We start from the raw sequence: 19,421 nt of genomic DNA, 5'->3' as shown, positions 1-19,421 counted from the left end.
AAATGTGAGCCAAAATCATCACAATTAAAATAACCAAAGACTTAAACTACTTCAGTCTGTGTGCATTGAATTTATTTAATACACGAGTTTCACAATTTGAGTTGAATTACTGAAATAAATTAACTTTTCCACGACATTCTAATTTATTGAGATGCACCTGTGGATAGATAGATAGATATTAAATTGAAAAAGCTTAAATTGATTTGGACATTGTGTGTCATTATTTGCTCTTGTTCACAGATATTCGCGGCACTTTTCACCTCTTTTTTTTTTATTGTGGTTAAAAAAATCATAACAAACGAATTTGAAAGTGGGGGGGACACAAACGTGATTTTGAAAAGTGGGGGGGGACATGTCCCCCCTGTCTCCAGTGGAAATTACGCCCCTGAGGCTATATACTGGTTAGATTGGTAGTAAAAATGTTCATACAGTTGTTTTGGTTTTGAAGCTATATATATTATTATTGCTGTCAATCGATTAAAATACATTTTTTACTGAAATTAATCTCAATCAAAAAGTTTTTTGAAAACTTTTATATTGCAATAATTTCACATTCAATGTTCAAATTAATGAAGAAAAAACATAAAGACGATGAAGGAGCATTTTAGTTCTTTTCGCTGTCATCATTCAAATCTGCAAAAATTTCCGCCGCCGGAACTGTCGACCCCAGGAGGTTAAAGGCTGCTGAGCGTGCCTTCGTCTCAACGGAGGTACCAAAAAGTTCAGAAGGTGAAACCGGAGCATCGAGAAGAAAGCCCCTCTCTTTCTTCCCGATATCTGCCAGGTTCACCCACAGATGTCTCTCCGTTACCACCATTGCCGCCATAGACCTGCCCATGGTGGAGGCGGCCTGTTTAGTAGCACGGAGAGCGAGATCTGTGGTGCGGCGCAGCTCAGCTACCTGATCAGGAGAAAGGCCCTCACCTTTATCCAGGTCTTTCAGCAGATCAGCCTGATACGCCTGGAGCACCGCCGTAGTGTGCAATGAAGCCACAGCCTCACCTGCTGCTGCGTATGCCCTGCCATTTAAGCGCAATGTATCCTGGAGGGGCTTAGATGGCAAGGAGGGAGTATTAAGGGAGGATGTCTCGCCCGAAGAGAGATAGCTAGCCAGCGTCTCTTCTACAGGGGGTATCCTCTCATAGCTGTTTTCGCGCATCGCCTCGATGTTGGCATAACTCGTATGCTGGAATCAATAGATGCGAGAAGAAAACGGCCTCTTCCATTACTTCTCAATTTCAGTATGCAAATCAGGAAGGAATGGAAGGCTCACCTGAGCTGGACAGTTATGGTCAGAAAAATAACGCTCATCGAGACGACCCCGCGGCGCCAATCTCTTGGCCCGCTTCCACGGCAAGTCTAGCCTCGCCGTGGCGCGATCCATAACTTCCAACAGCTCACCATACACAGGGCAGGAGGATTGGGAAGGCTCAGCCTCAGCCTCTTCGCCGTCCTCAGACATCTCCTCTTCCTGGGCTAAACCCAGCAGAGCACTGGCCCCTGGATCAGATGATGTCAAAGAGATGACATCATCCTCCAGCGGGTCTCTCTCGTCCGCAGCCAACGAGCGTGAGAAGGAAAGCCCCTCCCTAAACTCATCAGCCAGGTCCACCTGCGAACCCCATGAGCTCATTCTCCTCCGTGCCTCAGCAGCGGCGGGTCCTGAACCGTGGGGAGCAGATGGCTGCCCTTCTTTCCTCGAAAAAAGAGACAAACGAGAGCGGAGCATTTTCATCGAAAAACGCTCTCAATGCACGCAAATCGCCCCCTCAAGGACGTCACGTGTTTGCTCCTCACCCAAACACAAAACGCAGAGATCGTGTGTGTCATCAGGTGTCAAATAGCGATGACACGGATGCACACACCCTCTAAACGCTCTGCTAGTGCTCGCCATAATAATAGATAGTAGATCGCTCCTACCACGTTCAAATGCACGCTTCAAACAAAACGGTCAATGAAGACGAAGAAGAGAATGACGTGTTCTCCCGGCGCCTATTTATACTATAGTCGCACCGGTAGTGACATCATGGGCTGTCGCCGGCCAACGTGTTGTTGGTGTTTTTTCAATATATGCTTCAGACCCGGGTCACGACGAGGCGTTCCCCATAGCGACCCCTAGAGGACGCAGTTCGAAGTTCCCTTGAAAGGGAACTAAATCCACACGTTTGTAAACCTGAACAGATGTTTCTCCGTGAGTTCAAACGTGCTGCTTAAACATGTGATAAAATCTCTACAACTACAAATCTCACTGTCACAGACGCTCAGCTGATTTACTCCAGAAACAGCTTCACAGTTTCACAAATCAAAGCTGAGTGTAAAAAACATGCTGCGTTTTCAAACACATCTCAGATGGATTGATTTCATGCTTGAACAGAGTTTGAGAGGCTTATAACACACACAACACACACACAACACACATCAAGCATCTTCCCACATTTGTGACGAGAAGCGTTTATACATCTGTTCAAAACAAACCAGACGCATTATTATTATTATTAACTCAATATTCAGTTTACTGTGTTTTCATTATAGCCATTAAACACATCACTAAACATTGATACTGATGCAATAATCATATTGTTCTGTAAATAGGTCAGTATATAATAATAATAATAACTAAATATTGATTTTACTTTACTTTTAATTATAACAATTAAACAAATCAATAAAATCTTTTATTTTATTTTATTAGGAATATTATTAAATACTTATTTTAATTTACCATGCAGTATGATTACTGCAATAGTAAGAGTTTTTTATTGATTTGCTTATTGATATATTTAAAATAAAGTAAAAACAAGATTTAAATAATAATTAAAACAAAACATGAATTATACTTTAATAGTGTTAATTGTCTGTTTTATTACGTCTTAAATTGATTTTCCCGTACATTTCTGCCATATGTACATTAATTGACAGTCACCACTGATAAACTACCACTAAATATTGTAGAAACTTAATTTTGCTGTAAAGTTGCTTTGCAATGATTTGTATCGTGAAAAGCGCTGTACAAATAAACTTGACTTGACTTTACTTAATGTCAGAAATGCTCCTGAAGCTCATGTCAGTCTCGTGAGGAGTCGATTATATTCATGATACAAACATCAATTCAGATCTGATCTCAAGTTCATTTCTCATCGTGTTTTATTATTTATGCACAAAAACAATAGAGAAAAATGAATTGCATGTACTTTTCACAAACATGATTCATGAAGAACTTTTCAATTGAAAGAACATTTTTGATAGTAATAATACAAATGATTGATGTGACACTACAATAAAAACACAAATGTAGAAAACACACACACACACACTCAATCACACACACACATTCTCTCTCTCACACACACACACACACACTCTCACACACACACAGAAACACACTCTCAATCACACACACACACACATTCTCTCTCACACACACACACACACACTCTCACACACACACACAAACACACTCTCAATCACACACACACACACATTCTCTCTCACACACACACACACACACACACACTCTCTCTCTCACACACACACACACACACTCAGATCTTACTGTCTATATGAGGATGTATGACACATTTATTGACTGTTATTTCAGTGACAGAAGTTGAGCTGCAGTATTAATGTCATGAAGAGACTATAACATCTCACTGTTACTGATTTATCATGCAGCTCAAAGCATTATGGGTAGAATCTCTCCTCAGTCTCTGATTCATCAACACAGTTTCACTGATGATTCAGAATCAACATAAAACCCAGGATAGAGCGGCTGAGTGAATGTGGTCTGGACTGTGTGGATGAGGCTCATTGTGTCAGAGACGCTGTAGAAGGACAGAGTTCCTGCACTGTGATCCACATACACTCCTATTCTCCTGCTGCTGCTGATGATGGGCTTCACAGAGAGAGCAGTGTGTTTGTTATTGTGTCTGAATGAGTAACTGGAGGAAGAGCAGAACAAACACCAGGACTGATCATTAGATCCAAACTCACACTCAACACCGTCTCCCTTCCTGCTGATGCTCTTATATGACACTGATATAGACACATCATAATCTCCACTCCACTCAGTCTCCCAGTAACAGCGTCCACACACACTCTCTCTACACAACACCTGAGGACAATAATTAAATCTGTCTGGATGATCAGGATACGTCTGATCCTCAAACACATCTGTCACCTTTCTGTTCTCCTCAGACAGACTGAGTCCAGTGTTTGCTGTGTTTGGATCCAGTGTGAGAAAACAGACCCCTGAACACAAGAACAGAGACATTAATAACACAACAATCACTACAGCTGTGTGTGTGTGTGTGTGTGTGTGTGTCTGTGTGTAATTTCTTACATGTTGTACTGTTGTGCAAAGTTTTTAACAGTCTTAAATATTTTTCTTGTTTGTGGAAAAAGAAAGAAAGTATACATGTACTTATTTACTTAATTATTTTACAGATCTATTCTTGTTTTGTTTATTATATAATTGTTCATTCCTTATTCTTGTAACGGACAGTGCTTTGGCAATACTGTGCAAGTCATGCCAATAAAGCTCATTTGAATTTAATTGAATTAAGAGTGTGTGTGAGAGAGAGAGAGAGTGTGTGTGTGTGTGTGTGTGTGTGAGAGAGAGAGAGAGAGTGTGTGTGTGTGTGTGTGTGTGTGTGTTTACTTATGTCACTTTTGGGTACATTCATCAGAATACACACCAGTAAACTGAGGACCACCTTGACAATTTAGGACACTTTTGTGGTCCTCATTTGTCTGACTATATAGTGGCATTCAGTAAGCTCTAAAATGGTGTCCAGACTTAAAATCTCGCTTGTTCCTAAAATGTACTTTTAAGTGATTTGTGTACTGAAAGTGTGTAAACCCCCCTCCTCCCTCCACAAAGTGTGTATAACACACCGCCCTCTAGGAGAACTGCACTTCTGCTGAGATACACACTCTGGGGATTTTGACCAATCAGAGGCCACGCACGTCTGAATAATTGAATAATCTGACCAATCAGAGGCTAAATACGTCAGCAATAGGGATAGCGGAAGAAAATTGCTTGTGTATATGAATGAATAGACAGATAATCAACTTAAATTAAAGATAAATTAATACTATGAACCAATAATTAGTGTTTAATTAAAAAAAAGAATAATTTACCCAAGAGGAAGCTCTCATCCTGTAGCTCCATAAGCATTTGTCTCTAACTTTGAATCTTATATTGTGGGTTAAGCAGTGTGTGTGTGCATCACGGACTCTTACCGGGAGATCAGAGAGAAACAGTACACTACAGTAACTTAGATTGTTGTTTATAATGCTGTGTGAACAATGTGAAACACGGCAGAAGGACACATCAGGGAATATAACTTTGAAAAACATGTATTTCTTCCAAAAAGCGGAGGGACAGATGTTTAAATTTCCTAAAGTAAGAATAATTATTCTAATGTACCTATGAGTTTATTCAATAAAACAAACAAGCCACACAAAGATGTGAAAACATGCAAACTTGCTTGCTTTTAGTGGTGGTTCCCTTTCAGTCGGTCACTCCGAGTCACATCGGTGACCGACAAATTGGGATATCGCTTTGATAGACCAATCTACTTCGAGTGTAAACTAAACGAGCCAATGCACATTGGCATGCAATTATTGCATCCAGCTGCCGCTGATAGAATAAGGCAGCAGGTGCAATGCATACCAGCTTTTCGCTTCGGAGCTGAGCGACAACGTCGTTCTGCTCAACTGAGTCTGTTCGAGAACTACGAGTTCAGCACGCACTCGGAAGCTTCTTGTGTTGGCGAGACGGCGCTTCAGCGGTGGTCGTTCCAGTGTCGAGTGGGTTGCGCACTTCAGGCTTTCGTGTTGCAAGCGGCATCTCCTTCGAGTGTAAACAAAACGAGCCAATGCACATTGGCATGCAATTATTGCATCCAGCTGCCGCTGATAGAATAAGGCAGCAGGTGCAATGCATACCAGCTTTTCGCTTCGGAGCTGAGCGACAACGTCGTTCTGCTCAACTGAGTCTGTTCGAGAACTACGAGTTCAGCACGCACTCGGAAGCTTCTTGTGTTGGCGAGACGGCGCTTCAGCGGTGGTCGTTCCAGTGTCGAGTGGGTTGCGCACTTCAGGCTTTCGTGTTGCAAGCGGCCATCTCCCCTGTGCGCCTCGGCACTAAAAGAGCATTTCCTAAAGAGCTAATTTCTCTAAAAGAGCTACACGGGTGCGTCTTTATAAAGACAACGGATCGTCCTTATAAGGATGCCGTTTCACCAGTGCGTTTCTGGGTGCAGTCTTTACCTGACACCGGGTGATGGTCACGATCGCTGCCTCACGTGTCTGGGCATCAAGCACACTGAGGTGGCCTTCGTGGATGAGTCATATTCTCACTGTGGGAACATGACCATCTCGGAGCTGCGAACCAGGCTCCGCTACTCGCAAGGGTGCGGAGTCCCGTTGCCGCTGCCGCGATCTGGGGCTTGTTCTGGCAGACAGACGAGAACCACTTCCGGCAGTAGCGCGGGCGGTTTGAGGGTTACAGTGATGGCAAACCCCGCAGGGAACCAACCCTCTGGGGACCATCACTCTAGGGATGGGCGATACCACTTATTTTGTTTTCGATACGATACCGATATTTTTCAAGGCAGTATCGTCGATACCGATACCGATACGATACTTCTGAACTAAACTTTTAAATGATGAAATGTATTAAATTATTAAATTACTAAGAGTAAAATGGGTAATGATAACCACTTAACTTAGTTTAAAATGCATTTTAACATTCAATACGCCTTAATTGTAATTTATTAGGTTATATTTTTGTTTGCACATGGTTCAAATGTGTTTTTGTTTACACATGATTTAAATCTACAAATACTACAGTTGAACTATGGTCACTTTAGTAAAACCATGGTTCATTATCATAAGGGACTGCCAGTGACCGGCTGTTGCATCCATAAAATGCAACCTTTTTGTTCTGACAGTGTATGATTTCTATTAACATTACTGAATAGAACATGATCTATATTATCTTTCAACGTTCAATTTAAATAAATGTAATTGTACAAACTATGTAGGCTACGATTTGTTTATTGTGAAATAACTCAAACATATGTTTTTGTCTGTCCTCTGATAAGCATTGTTCAGGGCTGCTGTTCCCAAAAGCTTTAATGCTTTCTTATGATACTTTTGGGAAACGCAGCCCTGTTTGAATGCACTGTCAGCAGTGAGTGAACGCTCTCTGTGATTGATTAGTTCTGTCTTGCAACATTTGCGTGTGTTCAGATGAACAGGAAAATAATTATATCCTACACAATTACTTGCGAACAAAGGTTATTTGTTCAATTCAATGCATTTGTACGCATTATTATTATTATTATTATTTTAAATAAACGAAATCACTGGTAAATAAAACACACCTTAGTATCGATATTTTTAGTTTGAGTATCGATACTTTCGATACTCGCGTCAGTATCGATATATCGATACTTAGGATCGATATGCCCATCCCTACATCACTCCTCTTGCACATCCGATACAGTGGAGCGACCCACGAAACGCACTGGGCCTTCTTTAAAGAGCGTACCAGCGGTATCCAGTGGACCTCCCCTCGGCCAGGTTTATAACTTCTGTAGTGAAATATTTGTAATCTGAAGTGAGGCAAACAGGCTTTTTCCCCACTATGTAGCAATTCTGACAGGTGACCCCCACGATGCATAAAAACAAGTGTGTGTGTGTGTGTGTGTGTGTGTGTGTGTGTGTGTGTGTGTGTGTGTGTGTGTGTGCGTGTAGATGTACATTTCTTTAGTCCTGCTTTAATCCTGGATTCTCCTCCATGATCCATACTAGAAAACACACAAAGAGTCACATTCAGTCAGAAAACAAAAGTTTTAGTTTAGTAATTTTAAAAGAATTTTTGACAGACAGATTTAAAAAATACTGGCCTAAAAATGCTATGCAGTTTGCTAAGGTACTTGGGGTGGTTGCTAGGCTGTTGCTAGCCAATTGCTAGGGCACACAGGGTGGTTGCTAGACTGTTGCTAGGGCACACAGGGTGGTTTCTAGGGTCTCGCTATGCAGTTGCTAGTATTATCATCACATTGCTAGCATGTTTTGGAATGATTTAGCATGTTCTAGGCTTGATTGAGTCTCAAGGGATTCTGGGAGTTTAGATTTGAATTTTGTAATTTGGAGTTTGAATAGTCTCGGCTCATCTGAACATTCCATCAATGTAAGTCTGTGGGATTTTTATGGTTTTTAATCTTTTTCTTTCATTTTTTCTTTATTTTCAGGTGTTTCTCAGAGACTGAACTGGTTTAAAGCGCAGAGATTCTGCTGCAATAAAATCTCTTCCTGAACTTCACAAGAGCTTGAAGAAACACAGCGGTGAGACGCGTGTTTGAGTCTCAAACCAGACCACGAAATCAACACAGTAATATTTGTCTGTACTATCAAAAATACATCTGAATCAGAAATGTTCATGAGTAAACACTGATAACAGAGATCAAAAATGAATAAGAGACAAATACATTTTAAAGCATCTGATGAAAACAAACCTGGAAAGAGACGTGAAGATTTGAGGAGAAAAACCAGAGATTCTTAGAGCATTCAGTGAATTATTCATGGGATGAAAAATACAAAAGAGCAAAATGCAAATGAAAAATTCTAATAATCAGGAGGAAACGAATGAAAAGAGCTCTTCTATAGAGAATGTGAAGCTACGTCACGCCGCGAGGATCATCCTCTGCTACAAATGCTGAAATTAATACGGAGACGTGCTTATCTTTTTTGTTTTGTTTTTGCTTTAAAGTTTAATATTCACATTCTTCATTGTATTGTTTGCAGGGAACAGACGCTATTTTATCGCTTTGCATGATAATAAGATGTTTTCACTTAAGTTTTGTAGAATTTCGTTTACAATGTTGATTTGATTACAGTGAAAACAGTGTCGCTCGCTGGACGTTCGCTGCTGCTTCAGCGTCATATGGCAGAATATCCAAATAAAAGTCTGTTCAACAAGCTGACAGAAGTCCATGCATTTCTTTGTTGGAAATGTTTCAGTGATGAAGTATGATTGTTGTCATTGTAAATATAAATTTTTCCATGACCACGGAGGAGAGTACTCACTGTACTAGAGAATGAAAGCTCTAACAGACGCAGAGACCCGCATACTCATTTGATCTCTCTCTCATACAGGGGTGTAAAACGTACTCAAAAATTAGACTCAAGTCAAAGTACAGATTTTACTAAACTTAAAAGTACAAGTATCTAACCAAAAGCATAGTTGACTAACAGTAATAAAGTACAACTTTAAAATTGTACTTGAGTATTATAAACAAAGAAATTATATTCTTATCACATCATATTGAATCATATTCACATTGCAAAGTGAACACAATGAGCACTGGTCAAAAACATCTATGTAGGGCATAACAATAATTAAAATGCTGCACAGTGGAACAGATAATGATAATGCAAGTGTATTGGACGTTCAACGATGACGCTTCAAAAACTACACAAAGTGAAGATGACGGTAATCCACGTGATCCCAGCTGATGAATCAATGTCTTCTGAAGTGAAATGATAGGCGTTTGAGAAAAACACTAATGTTTTAAACTTGAACATCAAGTTCACTTTGTACACTTGCATTATATGGACTAAAAATCTTCCTGTGTTCATCTGAAGAAAGAAAGTTATACGTATATATCTGAGACGGAGTATCCTTTTGGATGGAGTATCCTTTTAAAGAGCAGTGTAGCAATGGGCTACCTTGAAGACAGTAATGGCGAGGTTCAGATGGAGAAAGCAACGAACCAGGTGTGTGATGGCAGAACAGGCTTCTGGTTCCATGCTGATATCACTGATTTTATTGCCCAAAGGAATGCGGGTAGAGAAACACTAATTTTCCTCATAAGAAAGACACATAATGCCAAGAGAAATGGACTGTTCTCTAATTAATTCATAGGAAAACCTTTCTTTGAATGAACACGCATATCCTTCAGGTAATCCTACCATGTTTGGTCTCTATGAATTCATCTTCGGATGATCTAATTGAGAGTACATATTACATGCTGATACCTATGCAACATATTAGTGTTCTAAGAATCTTTACTAGTTTGTGCATCAACACCCAAGCGAATTACATTTGCAAATTACCATGCCCTCACACAAAGGGTCGTAAACCCTCCAGTAATTGCAACCGCCCGCTTGGGATTTCAGCCTTTCTCACTGGACAAGTCCATCTTGAGAGGCGTGAATCTTCTCAGACCTTAAAGGCCTCACATCAGTGACCCGCCTTCAGTCTGCGGTTCTGTTAGATTCTGAGAAGATGGGTATGTGAGCTAAAACACTCTAAGGACACCCTAAGTCTGCGCCAGGCCTTGGACCTTGACTTTCCATTCACCAAGATCATCCGACTCAAACTGGTTCTTTTTCATCAACCAACTTCAGCAAAGATCAACTTGAGCCTTCAGATTGCATCAGGACTCTCTGTCAGACAGACTAGACGTGCAAGTTTTTAAGGCATATTTTTAAATTATAAAAATATAAATAATACAAAATATTTATAAAAACTATAGGCATATTTTTAAATTATAAAAATATAAATAATACAAAATATTTATAAAAACTATAGGCATATTTTTAAAAATCAACAAAAACGCTAAAATGTTAGCTAAAATAAAACAAATCTGAAATTATAAAAATAAAAACAATTCAAAATATTAATAAAAACTATACAGACATATATTTTTTTTTAAGTAAAAAAAATAAACAAAACAAACTAAAACTTTAACTAAAATAAAAACCTGAAATTATAAAAATTAAAACTATTCAAAATATTAATAAAAACTATACAGACATGAAAAATGAACAAAAAAGCTAAAATGTTAACTAAAAAAAAAAAAAAATGGAAATTTAATTTAATCTAATTTAATTTAATTTATGCATTTAGCAGACGATTTTATCCAAAGCGACTTACAGTGCATCCAGGCTATACATTTTAACTAACTAAAATTAAAGTATCATTTGCACCTTTTTACAAAGGTGTGTTCGAACTAAGAAACTGATGTTTCCTTCAGGCTGTAGATCTGCTGAATATCCAGTGATACCATAGCTTCATGTTTTTATTTATCCTCTCTTTACTGCCTAAGCTTTAATCCTGTTCCTATACCAACTGTATGTGTGTGTGTGTGTGTGTGTGTGTGTGTGTGTGTATGTGTATGTTAGACTAGTTTAAGTGTTAATGTAGTTAATAAAGTCTTACTTGTATCACACTTGACGTTGTTCATTGTTTGCTCATAACTGGAGTCCCGAATCATGCAGATTTATGCTACAGGCTCTGTGTAGTATTGTACAGTAAGAAAGTTATTTCCCTTAACCAGGATATTAACGTTCTTAGAATTGACAGACAGTTGACCCTGAGAGGTCAAGTAAATACTTACAGCGGATCTAAATATTTATAATTAATTATTTATAATTAATTATAACTAGTTATGATTAATTATTCATATTTCCCCTTTGAGCTGATTCGCTACAAATGATAATCAGTTGGGCCTCCTGAGGCAGAATCAAGATGGTATGATAGGTTCTGTGAGAGCAGCCGTGGCTCTGAGCCCTTAAGACGGCTGTGAGCAAGTAAGCAATAACTGATGGAGGTGCTGGAGCATGTGAAGCACAGGTGCTTTTATGATATGAGCCAATGTTCTTGCTCGAATTAGTTCAACACTGAGTCTTGGTCAGATGAGGGTGTAACACAGGAATTGTGCAGCTATAGTTGTGTGGTTTTCCTCTAGCAAAGACTAGTACTAAAAGACCTGTGCTCTAACAACAGCAATCACTATTACACATCACTATATTAGCACTCTTACATATTATCACAGCATTAAAGTCCATGTAAAGGCAATTCAGAGAATTGTTTCTAAACACATTATAAATGTCAGAAATGTATTGTTGAAAACACGTTACAAAGACTGAACTATGTAGTACTGAATTGCGGAGTTAGAACATTAAACAGTTTTTCACCATTTTTGTGTTGAGGATTTTGTGGGCGGGGCTGAAATCATGTCTCGATGACGCACTGGAGCCACTGAGCACGGCCCCTCCCCTAACACTATAATAACTAGAGAGCATTACCATCAGTGATTCACCGCTCAATCGCCAGTTACTGTCATTACCATTAGTTACTACAGCCTACAGTTTGCGAGCTAGCTATGCCTTCGTCACGTAAATACATATTACCTGGTTGCAATAATTTACAAAACAGCTCGGTCTCCTTAATTGCCTCTTCTACAATTACCCCATCAACTTTGGTCAGAAATCTTGGTGTAATATTTGATGACCAGCTGACCTTCAAAGACCACATTGCAAAGACTGCTCGATCTTGCAGGTTTGCATTGCACAACATCAGAAAGATCAGGCCCTTTCTAACAGAGCATGCTGCACAACTTCTTGTCCAGGCCCTTGTTATTTCTAGGCTGGACTTCTGCAATTCTCTTCTGGTTGGACTTCCATCAAGCACAATCAAACCTCTACAAATGATTCAGCGGCACGACTGGTCTTCAACGAGCCCAAAATAGCCAATGTTACACCTCTCTTTATCTCCTTGAACTTGATGGGAGCCGCAACCGGTAGCCAGAGCAAGACATTGATGCTTGCTTATAGAACAGCCACGGGCTCAGCACCATCCTATTTCCACTACTACTATGAATTGACATCCTCTCCAGAAATCTGAGATCTGCTAGTGAGCGACTGTTGTGTTCTCACACAAGTGTTGTTTGATAATGCATTGAGTTAGTATTCAGTGATGCATCGACTTTGATTGTGCTGATAGCATTCTGTCATGCCTGACCAATGTATGAGTTAATTTACTGGGGCCTGAAACAGAGAGGTTAAGTAAAAAGATACGATAAGTTGATGTTACTCACTGTGTCTGTATGATCCTTATCAAACGCAACAGCGACGCCTCGCCTCACAGAGAGGCTCAAAATCACTTTCCAGAACATTTTCGTTCACCATTCCTGGCTGGTGGAATGATATTCCTACCCCTATCCGGAATGCTGAATCCCTGACAATTTTCAAGCGACAGCTGAAAACTCATCTCTTTTGACGCTACTTGACTATGCTATGCTACTCATCTCCAGCGCCCATGCTCATGACGAACTGTTATCGGCAGCAGGTGATGCAACATGCTGTTCTCTCCGTGCTGAACTGCTTCAAAGACTTTAGATATACCAGACTGTGCACTCCTATTACTTATGAATGGGAGAAAGTGTAACATGCAATATGGCGGAATAGTTTCGCCTTTTCAATAAAAGAGCCGATCACCAATTGATAAAGTCATTGCGTCACTGCAGCTGCCGTTAGAAGCCACGGTTGCTATAGAAACAGTCATTGTTCTGAGACATGCGCTAGGACTGCACATGTGCATTGGCTGGTCTAGCCTGAAAAGTAAGCTTTTGTAACGCTATTGGAGCATAAGAAACAACATTTATAAGGCAGTTGTTGTCAGATTTTTTTAGTGATTTCAAATATGAAATTGAATCGTAAGTTTGGTGAAAAAAGATAGGAGCTGCACTTGCATGCCTGAGAAGTGTTTCAAAGATGGCTGCCGAGTGAAATGACTTGTCTTAAAGGGACGTTGGCTGTTTCTCAATTCCAAGAACGTAAAGAACGGACTTGTGTTCTTGTGGAGACCAGTCTTGCCAGGCTACCTTGAAAGAAATAATTTGCAAGGATGCGAGAACACAGAACACTTCTTTGTGAGAATAGAGCAGATTAATTAATGGTAATATTAATTCTGCTACAGTTACTACTGGCAGCTGATATAAGTAATTATAATTGATTTTAATGAATTGTAATTATTTATATACATTTCCCTTTTGAGCTAATTTGCTACATCCAAGTATTGATAAAATATTCAAATTAAAACAAATAATTACTTGTAAAACTTCACGTTTATTATATATATATATATATATATATATATATATATATATATATATATATATATATATATTACTGAAGCACATGAAAGTGCAACATAATTAATAATTTACATCACACAGGCAGTTAGTATCTGTTTCTATGGGCCACTACATGTAAGCCGCCCTCCATATTGGAACGTCAAAGCCGGTATGTGAACACTCGACTGTGACTGTTGACCTTGTGTCTGCAAACACATATATACATATCTATATCAGCAATAAACTTTAGCTGGTGATTTTGTTAAACTAACACAATATAACAACACAAAGGTGTTTAGCTATAAAAGTCCAAAACAGCGCTAATGTAAAGAGAACCAGGCTGAAAGCCTTAATTATTCAGTCCAGTGTGTGTTTGCCTTTAAACCACGAGCCCTGTCATATTCAGTGATTGTTTCCTCAGACATCGCACTGTGTCTGAAATATAGACTGAACGGAACATCAAAACATCCCACTACTGGCCAGATGAAGTGCAAACTACGCTTCTCGGCTGGATAAAGGAAACCAGCATCTCACTAGTAAAGTTGTGATGGATGAGGATTGCAATCAAAGTAATACTGACTGCAGTGACATACAGGAGTTGTACAGTAAGCACGTTTGAGTCTGTTATAATGATGCACAAGCAAACCATTTATGTGTGCTCTCAACACACTGACTTTCTAGGCACATTGTATTTAAGCACAGACACATTTCAGTACATTTGTGTTGTTTCCACACACCTTCAGGATAATGGTTTGATTTGTCATGTACTGTTTTTAGTAATTCTGAATAGATCTGTGTGCTGTAGTAAATATATACAGTCATCTCAAGGTGATTTAGGTTTTTTTGGCATCTCTGTGTGATCCTGATCGGTATCACAACTTGCCTAAAATGTAAACAAGCTCTTTGTTGATGCACTCTACACATACTGTACACATACTGTAAAATCTAGTATTATTGCAAAACTGCAAGATTTGTAAATGATGCATGGCGGGTCACATATAAAATATTTGAATAGTCAAGCTGCAGCCTGTTTGAAATTCATCGCTGGGCCATGATTGGCCCCCGGCTGGACTTTGGACACCCCTGATAAAAGGACTCAATAAAAAATTTTTTTTATCACAATTAATCACACTCTTTTTGGAGATTTCAAAAGGACACCAAAATCACCAAATGTTAAAAATAAAATAACTCAAATGTGATTAATTGTGATAAAAAAATTTTTATTTATTGAGTCCTTTTATCAGGGGTGTCCAAAGTCCAGCCGGGGCCAATCATGGCCCAGCGATGAATTTCAAACAGGCTGCAGCTTGACTATTCAAATATTTTATATGTGACCCGCCATGCATCGTTTACAAATCTTGCAGTTTTGCAATAATACTAGATTTTACACCAAGTATAGCAGTAAACTATGAATTAGTGACTATTACCAGTTGTTAATGATCACTATGGCCACATAAAAAAAGAACTAGATGAGGAGGGCTGTCAATTTATGAGCACTGGAAATCAGATTATTTTTCACAGAGAATCATGACTGCATTGAAAAATATGTAAAGAGGAAATGAGAGGACAAAGTTAAAGCCGGCATAAAAGTTGGCTTTCTTCCCTATTGTGCCATATATCCAACGGAAATGGCTTCTGGAACAAGAAAATCTGTTACTCTGTGTATACACCAGAAACGAGCGGCGCGGCACGTTTGCTAAAATGCAATAAATCCATTGAATCAATATAAAAGTAATTTTTCATATTGAAGCTGTTGAAAATACACAACAAAGTAAGTTGATCCACATATGACAGCCTCATAAATTGGTCAATACTAATCATATTAATAGATTACATTTCTACAAATTACAAATCTTCATCACATGCTTTCAGATGGAGCGGCATTTAATCCACAGAGCCGTGGATCACTGACAAGCTACGCAATATCGCGTTCATAATTGAAGATGATTCATCTGCGATTAATATGAACGCGATATTGCGTAGCTTGTCAGTAACTGTTTACAATGCGTGGAATGGTGCGCTGTGATTGGTTGAGCGGATGTATCGCATTCTGCAGAGAAGGGAGACTGGTGTTTGTCGCGGTTTGGAAAGATAGGGAGAAACATGACAGAATTGCACAGCGGACATCACATTTTGCGATTTGCGACTTTTCAATACCGACCAGATATAATACTGATTTTGGCGGGAACTCAATACATTTTTTTAAATATATATATATATATATATATACACACACACACACATAGACACTGAGGAATTTAAATAATAAAACATCATGCTTGACATACTTCAGTTTATCCAATGAGCAGTTTGGATCCTCCAGTTTTTCAGAGAGAAGCTTGACTCCTGAATCTCCCGGGTGATTATAGCTTAGATCCAGCTCTCTCAGGTGTGAAGGATTTGAACTCAGAGCTGAAGACACATAACCACAGCCTTCCTCTGTCACCATACAGCCAGACAATCTACAAATACAGCAACAGTCCATGTGACATCTCTTACACACATTTATACTTATTTCAGCCATTAATTAATCCTATATGATCATGTCTTAAGGTTTACTTTGTTAAAAATAAACATATCCCTCATTAGAAATGCAATAATGTCACTAGTATATGATGTCAATAATATAAAGACTAAACAAAACAAAAAAGCTAAAACGCCATGTAAACATTATAAATAAAATAATGGAAACAGCTGTCCAGTGGAGTTGTATCACTGGTGTTACTGCTGAACAAACAACACTTGTTAAGAAATAAATGTAGACTTTTGACATCACTTTCTATTTACATCTATTTGACATCAGTTTCTACTGTCCTTTCACCTTGGGAGAATACATATCGTCATTGTCATGTTGAAAAAATGCCCACCAACGCAAGCAAACGAGGAGAGAGTAGCAGTTCTGTTTCAAGTTGTGTGAATTCATGACAGCATTGATTAATAAACCTTCATCACTCATACATCCCTATATAAGAGCTTTACTACTACCAAACTTCACTGTGGTAACCAGACACTCTCACTGTACTCCTTCTCTAGCAGCACCTGTTAGATCTGAAATGATTGACTTGATCTCATGAGACCCGAGTATGGATTCCAAGAGGTATATGTTTTGTAAATATGGGTCTTGGAAAAGGCTAAATGAGTTTCTTGTGTTGACATCAGTTTCTACTGTCCTTTCACCTTGGGAGAATACATATCGTCATTGTCATGTTGAAAAAATGCCCACCAACGCAAGCAAACGAGGAGAGAGTAGCAGTTCTGTTTCAAGTTGTGTGAATTCATGACAGCATTGATTAATAAACCTTCATCACTCATACATCCCTATATAAGAGCTTTACTACTACCAAACTTCACTGTGGTAACCAGACACTCTCACTGTACTCCTTCTCTAGCAGCACCTGTTAGATCTGAAATGATTGACTTGATCTCATGAGACCCGAGTATGGATTCCAAGAGGTATATGTTTTGTAAATATGGGTCTTGGAAAAGGCTAAATGAGTTTCTTGTGCTTTGGCTACAGTCGGTAGTTTCAGTGAGGACAACAACCATGCATGTCACTTCTGCAGGGTGCATCTTACTCGGTGAGATACAAAGTCACTCTTTTCATAGCTTTTGCAGGCTCCGAGACACTTGCTTGGTATTTCTCCTGCTCTTTTTCTAGCAAAAAGTCACTCATCACTAAATGAAAATGAAGGCCTGATTATTTCAGGGGCCTTGTCACAAGTCCATTGTTTTTTAATTTCTGTGTTACTTTTTCTATATTACTTTAATTGTTGTAGGATCTCTGTCTCCAAACGGACCCACTTACACTATTGAGTCACACATGAAACAATCACATTCCATTGAGACAAACTGAGAAACACCCTATGCAGCCATCTGCGGTCGTAAAACTCATGCAGGGTCAGTGAAGTGTCTCAGCAGTTCCTGTCCCATCTAGTTTATGGTCTCAAGAGACTCAAATAAAAACAGTGCTTAAACCCTAACTCACCAGGGGAGGAGAAACTCCCCTTGTCCGAAAACCCCTCAAGGATCAGAGGTGCAGTGTAACGTGACTGGTTTCAGCCTAAATAACTATCTAAGAGACAACAGTTCTAAATCCGATAAACAGAAAGCGACAGATTAAGAGCTCCCTGTCCAGCAGAAGGATTGCAGATCTACACTCGTTACATGGGCATGACCTCAGGACACCTCCCCTTTTCCCTTTTACTACTTTCCAGAAAAGCACGTGTTTCTCCTGTCACAGACAAAGAAACAGAACTTACACAGACAATTCATAAGACAATCATTTAAAATCATTGAAAGTATCGGAGCAATATACTCCCAAATAATATGCTTTCTGTTTGATGTGTTATTGAAACCATGATATCTTAATCTTTGCCTTATACCTTTTCCTTTTAGTTATTACGATTACCGTGTATGCAAAATACCTGTTATTTGAGCTTGAATGAAAGCTTATTTTATGTGAGAAACTTTGGTATGAATGAGAAGTGGGACGTATGTACAATACTCGCATTAAGAAACTTTATAGACGCATCAACCAAATCTTCGCAAAGATTTTTCTCCACATAATAAATTGAAGCCTCGTGTTAATGTATGTACGCTCCTCCTAGCAAGAAGTCGATTGGAAGATCGCGCCGTGGGACGGACTTATGCCGCGGATCAAAAACCCAATGCAAGACAGACTCGAGTGCTTGCTTGCTTCTTCGCCTTTCGCTGTGTTAATAGCACTCCAACCTGTGCTCACATGCTTACCATCAAAGCGATTAGTCACCCAAAACTCAAACACTTCAGTTGCAACTTCGTGATTGCCAGAGATCTTCAGGAACTTAAAGTCTTGCAAACTCAGACTTTTCAGAAGAACTGCTCAAGCCTCTGCGTCATCAAGAAACCTACCAATCTCCGGAGGGCTTCCCCAAAGGGATGCCGTCCTGACATCATCTCAGTAACCAATCAGCAACATAATTACCTCAAGCAGCCAAACAAGGAAACTCAGCTTTTCAGCTGTCACCCAAAAACGCAAGTAAACAAACAAAATCTTTTATCTGCTGAACTGGTGCCGAGCTAATTTTAAGCAGTAAACATAAGCCAAGTCTCTGCTTTTTGATTTTCTGAGGTTGCAAGTAAAAAAACTTTGGACTTTCCTCAGAACTCCGTTAACATCATTCTTTAGAACTGTATGTGTGTGTATGTGTGTGTTTTAGCGTAGTTTAATGTAATCTAGAATAGCCAATAAATTCTTGTTTTCATTTATAAAGAAGTATTGTCTGGTGTCTTGTAATTTTAAAGTCAAACCTTGCCAAGATCACGTTACGTCGCTAGGAGCTTACAAAGTATTATAAGTGTATTGACCTGTGGCCAAGGAAAAATACAAATAGTCAGATTGTTAAGATACACGGACGTTAACGTCTCGCTGGACGAACAGTTGATTAAAGTGTAAACTATCAAATTTCAAATCAGTTCTAATCAGGTTGACTTTGAATTTTCAGATTC

General features: G+C 39.1%; 2 protein-coding genes across 3 annotated transcripts in view; both read right to left on the bottom strand.

The window, feature by feature from the left end:
• Positions 1–3,715: 3,715 nt before the first annotated feature.
• Positions 3,716–19,421, bottom strand: part of LOC107574820 (stonustoxin subunit beta-like) — a 19,386-nt gene continuing 3,680 nt past the window's right edge. For both annotated transcript variants that reach the window (XM_016261256.1, XM_016261255.1), the window contains exons 3-5: positions 16,223–16,396; positions 7,771–7,817; positions 3,716–4,248 (exon numbers count right to left, since the gene is read on the bottom strand). In XM_016261256.1, coding sequence (XP_016116742.1) covers positions 3,716–4,248; positions 7,771–7,817; positions 16,223–16,383 — 741 coding nt within the window. In that variant the 5' untranslated portion in view covers positions 16,384–16,396. The remainder of the gene's footprint in view (positions 4,249–7,770; positions 7,818–16,222; positions 16,397–19,421) is intronic.
• The window catches only part of LOC107574819 (protein NLRC3-like), a 21,357-nt gene continuing 21,190 nt past the window's right edge, over positions 19,255–19,421 (bottom strand). Inside the window, exon 6 of the mRNA XM_016261254.1 lies at positions 19,255–19,280. Coding sequence (XP_016116740.1) covers positions 19,255–19,280 — 26 coding nt within the window. The remainder of the gene's footprint in view (positions 19,281–19,421) is intronic.

Source organism: Sinocyclocheilus grahami, unplaced genomic scaffold, assembly GCF_001515645.1.
Source record: "Sinocyclocheilus grahami isolate Dianchi unplaced genomic scaffold, SAMN03320097.WGS_v1.1 scaffold2353.1, whole genome shotgun sequence".
In the NCBI taxonomy this organism is placed as follows: Eukaryota; Metazoa; Chordata; class Actinopteri; order Cypriniformes; family Cyprinidae; genus Sinocyclocheilus; species Sinocyclocheilus grahami.
The sequence above is the reverse complement of the archived record's forward strand: the minus strand, read 5'-3'. Positions and strand labels throughout refer to the sequence as shown.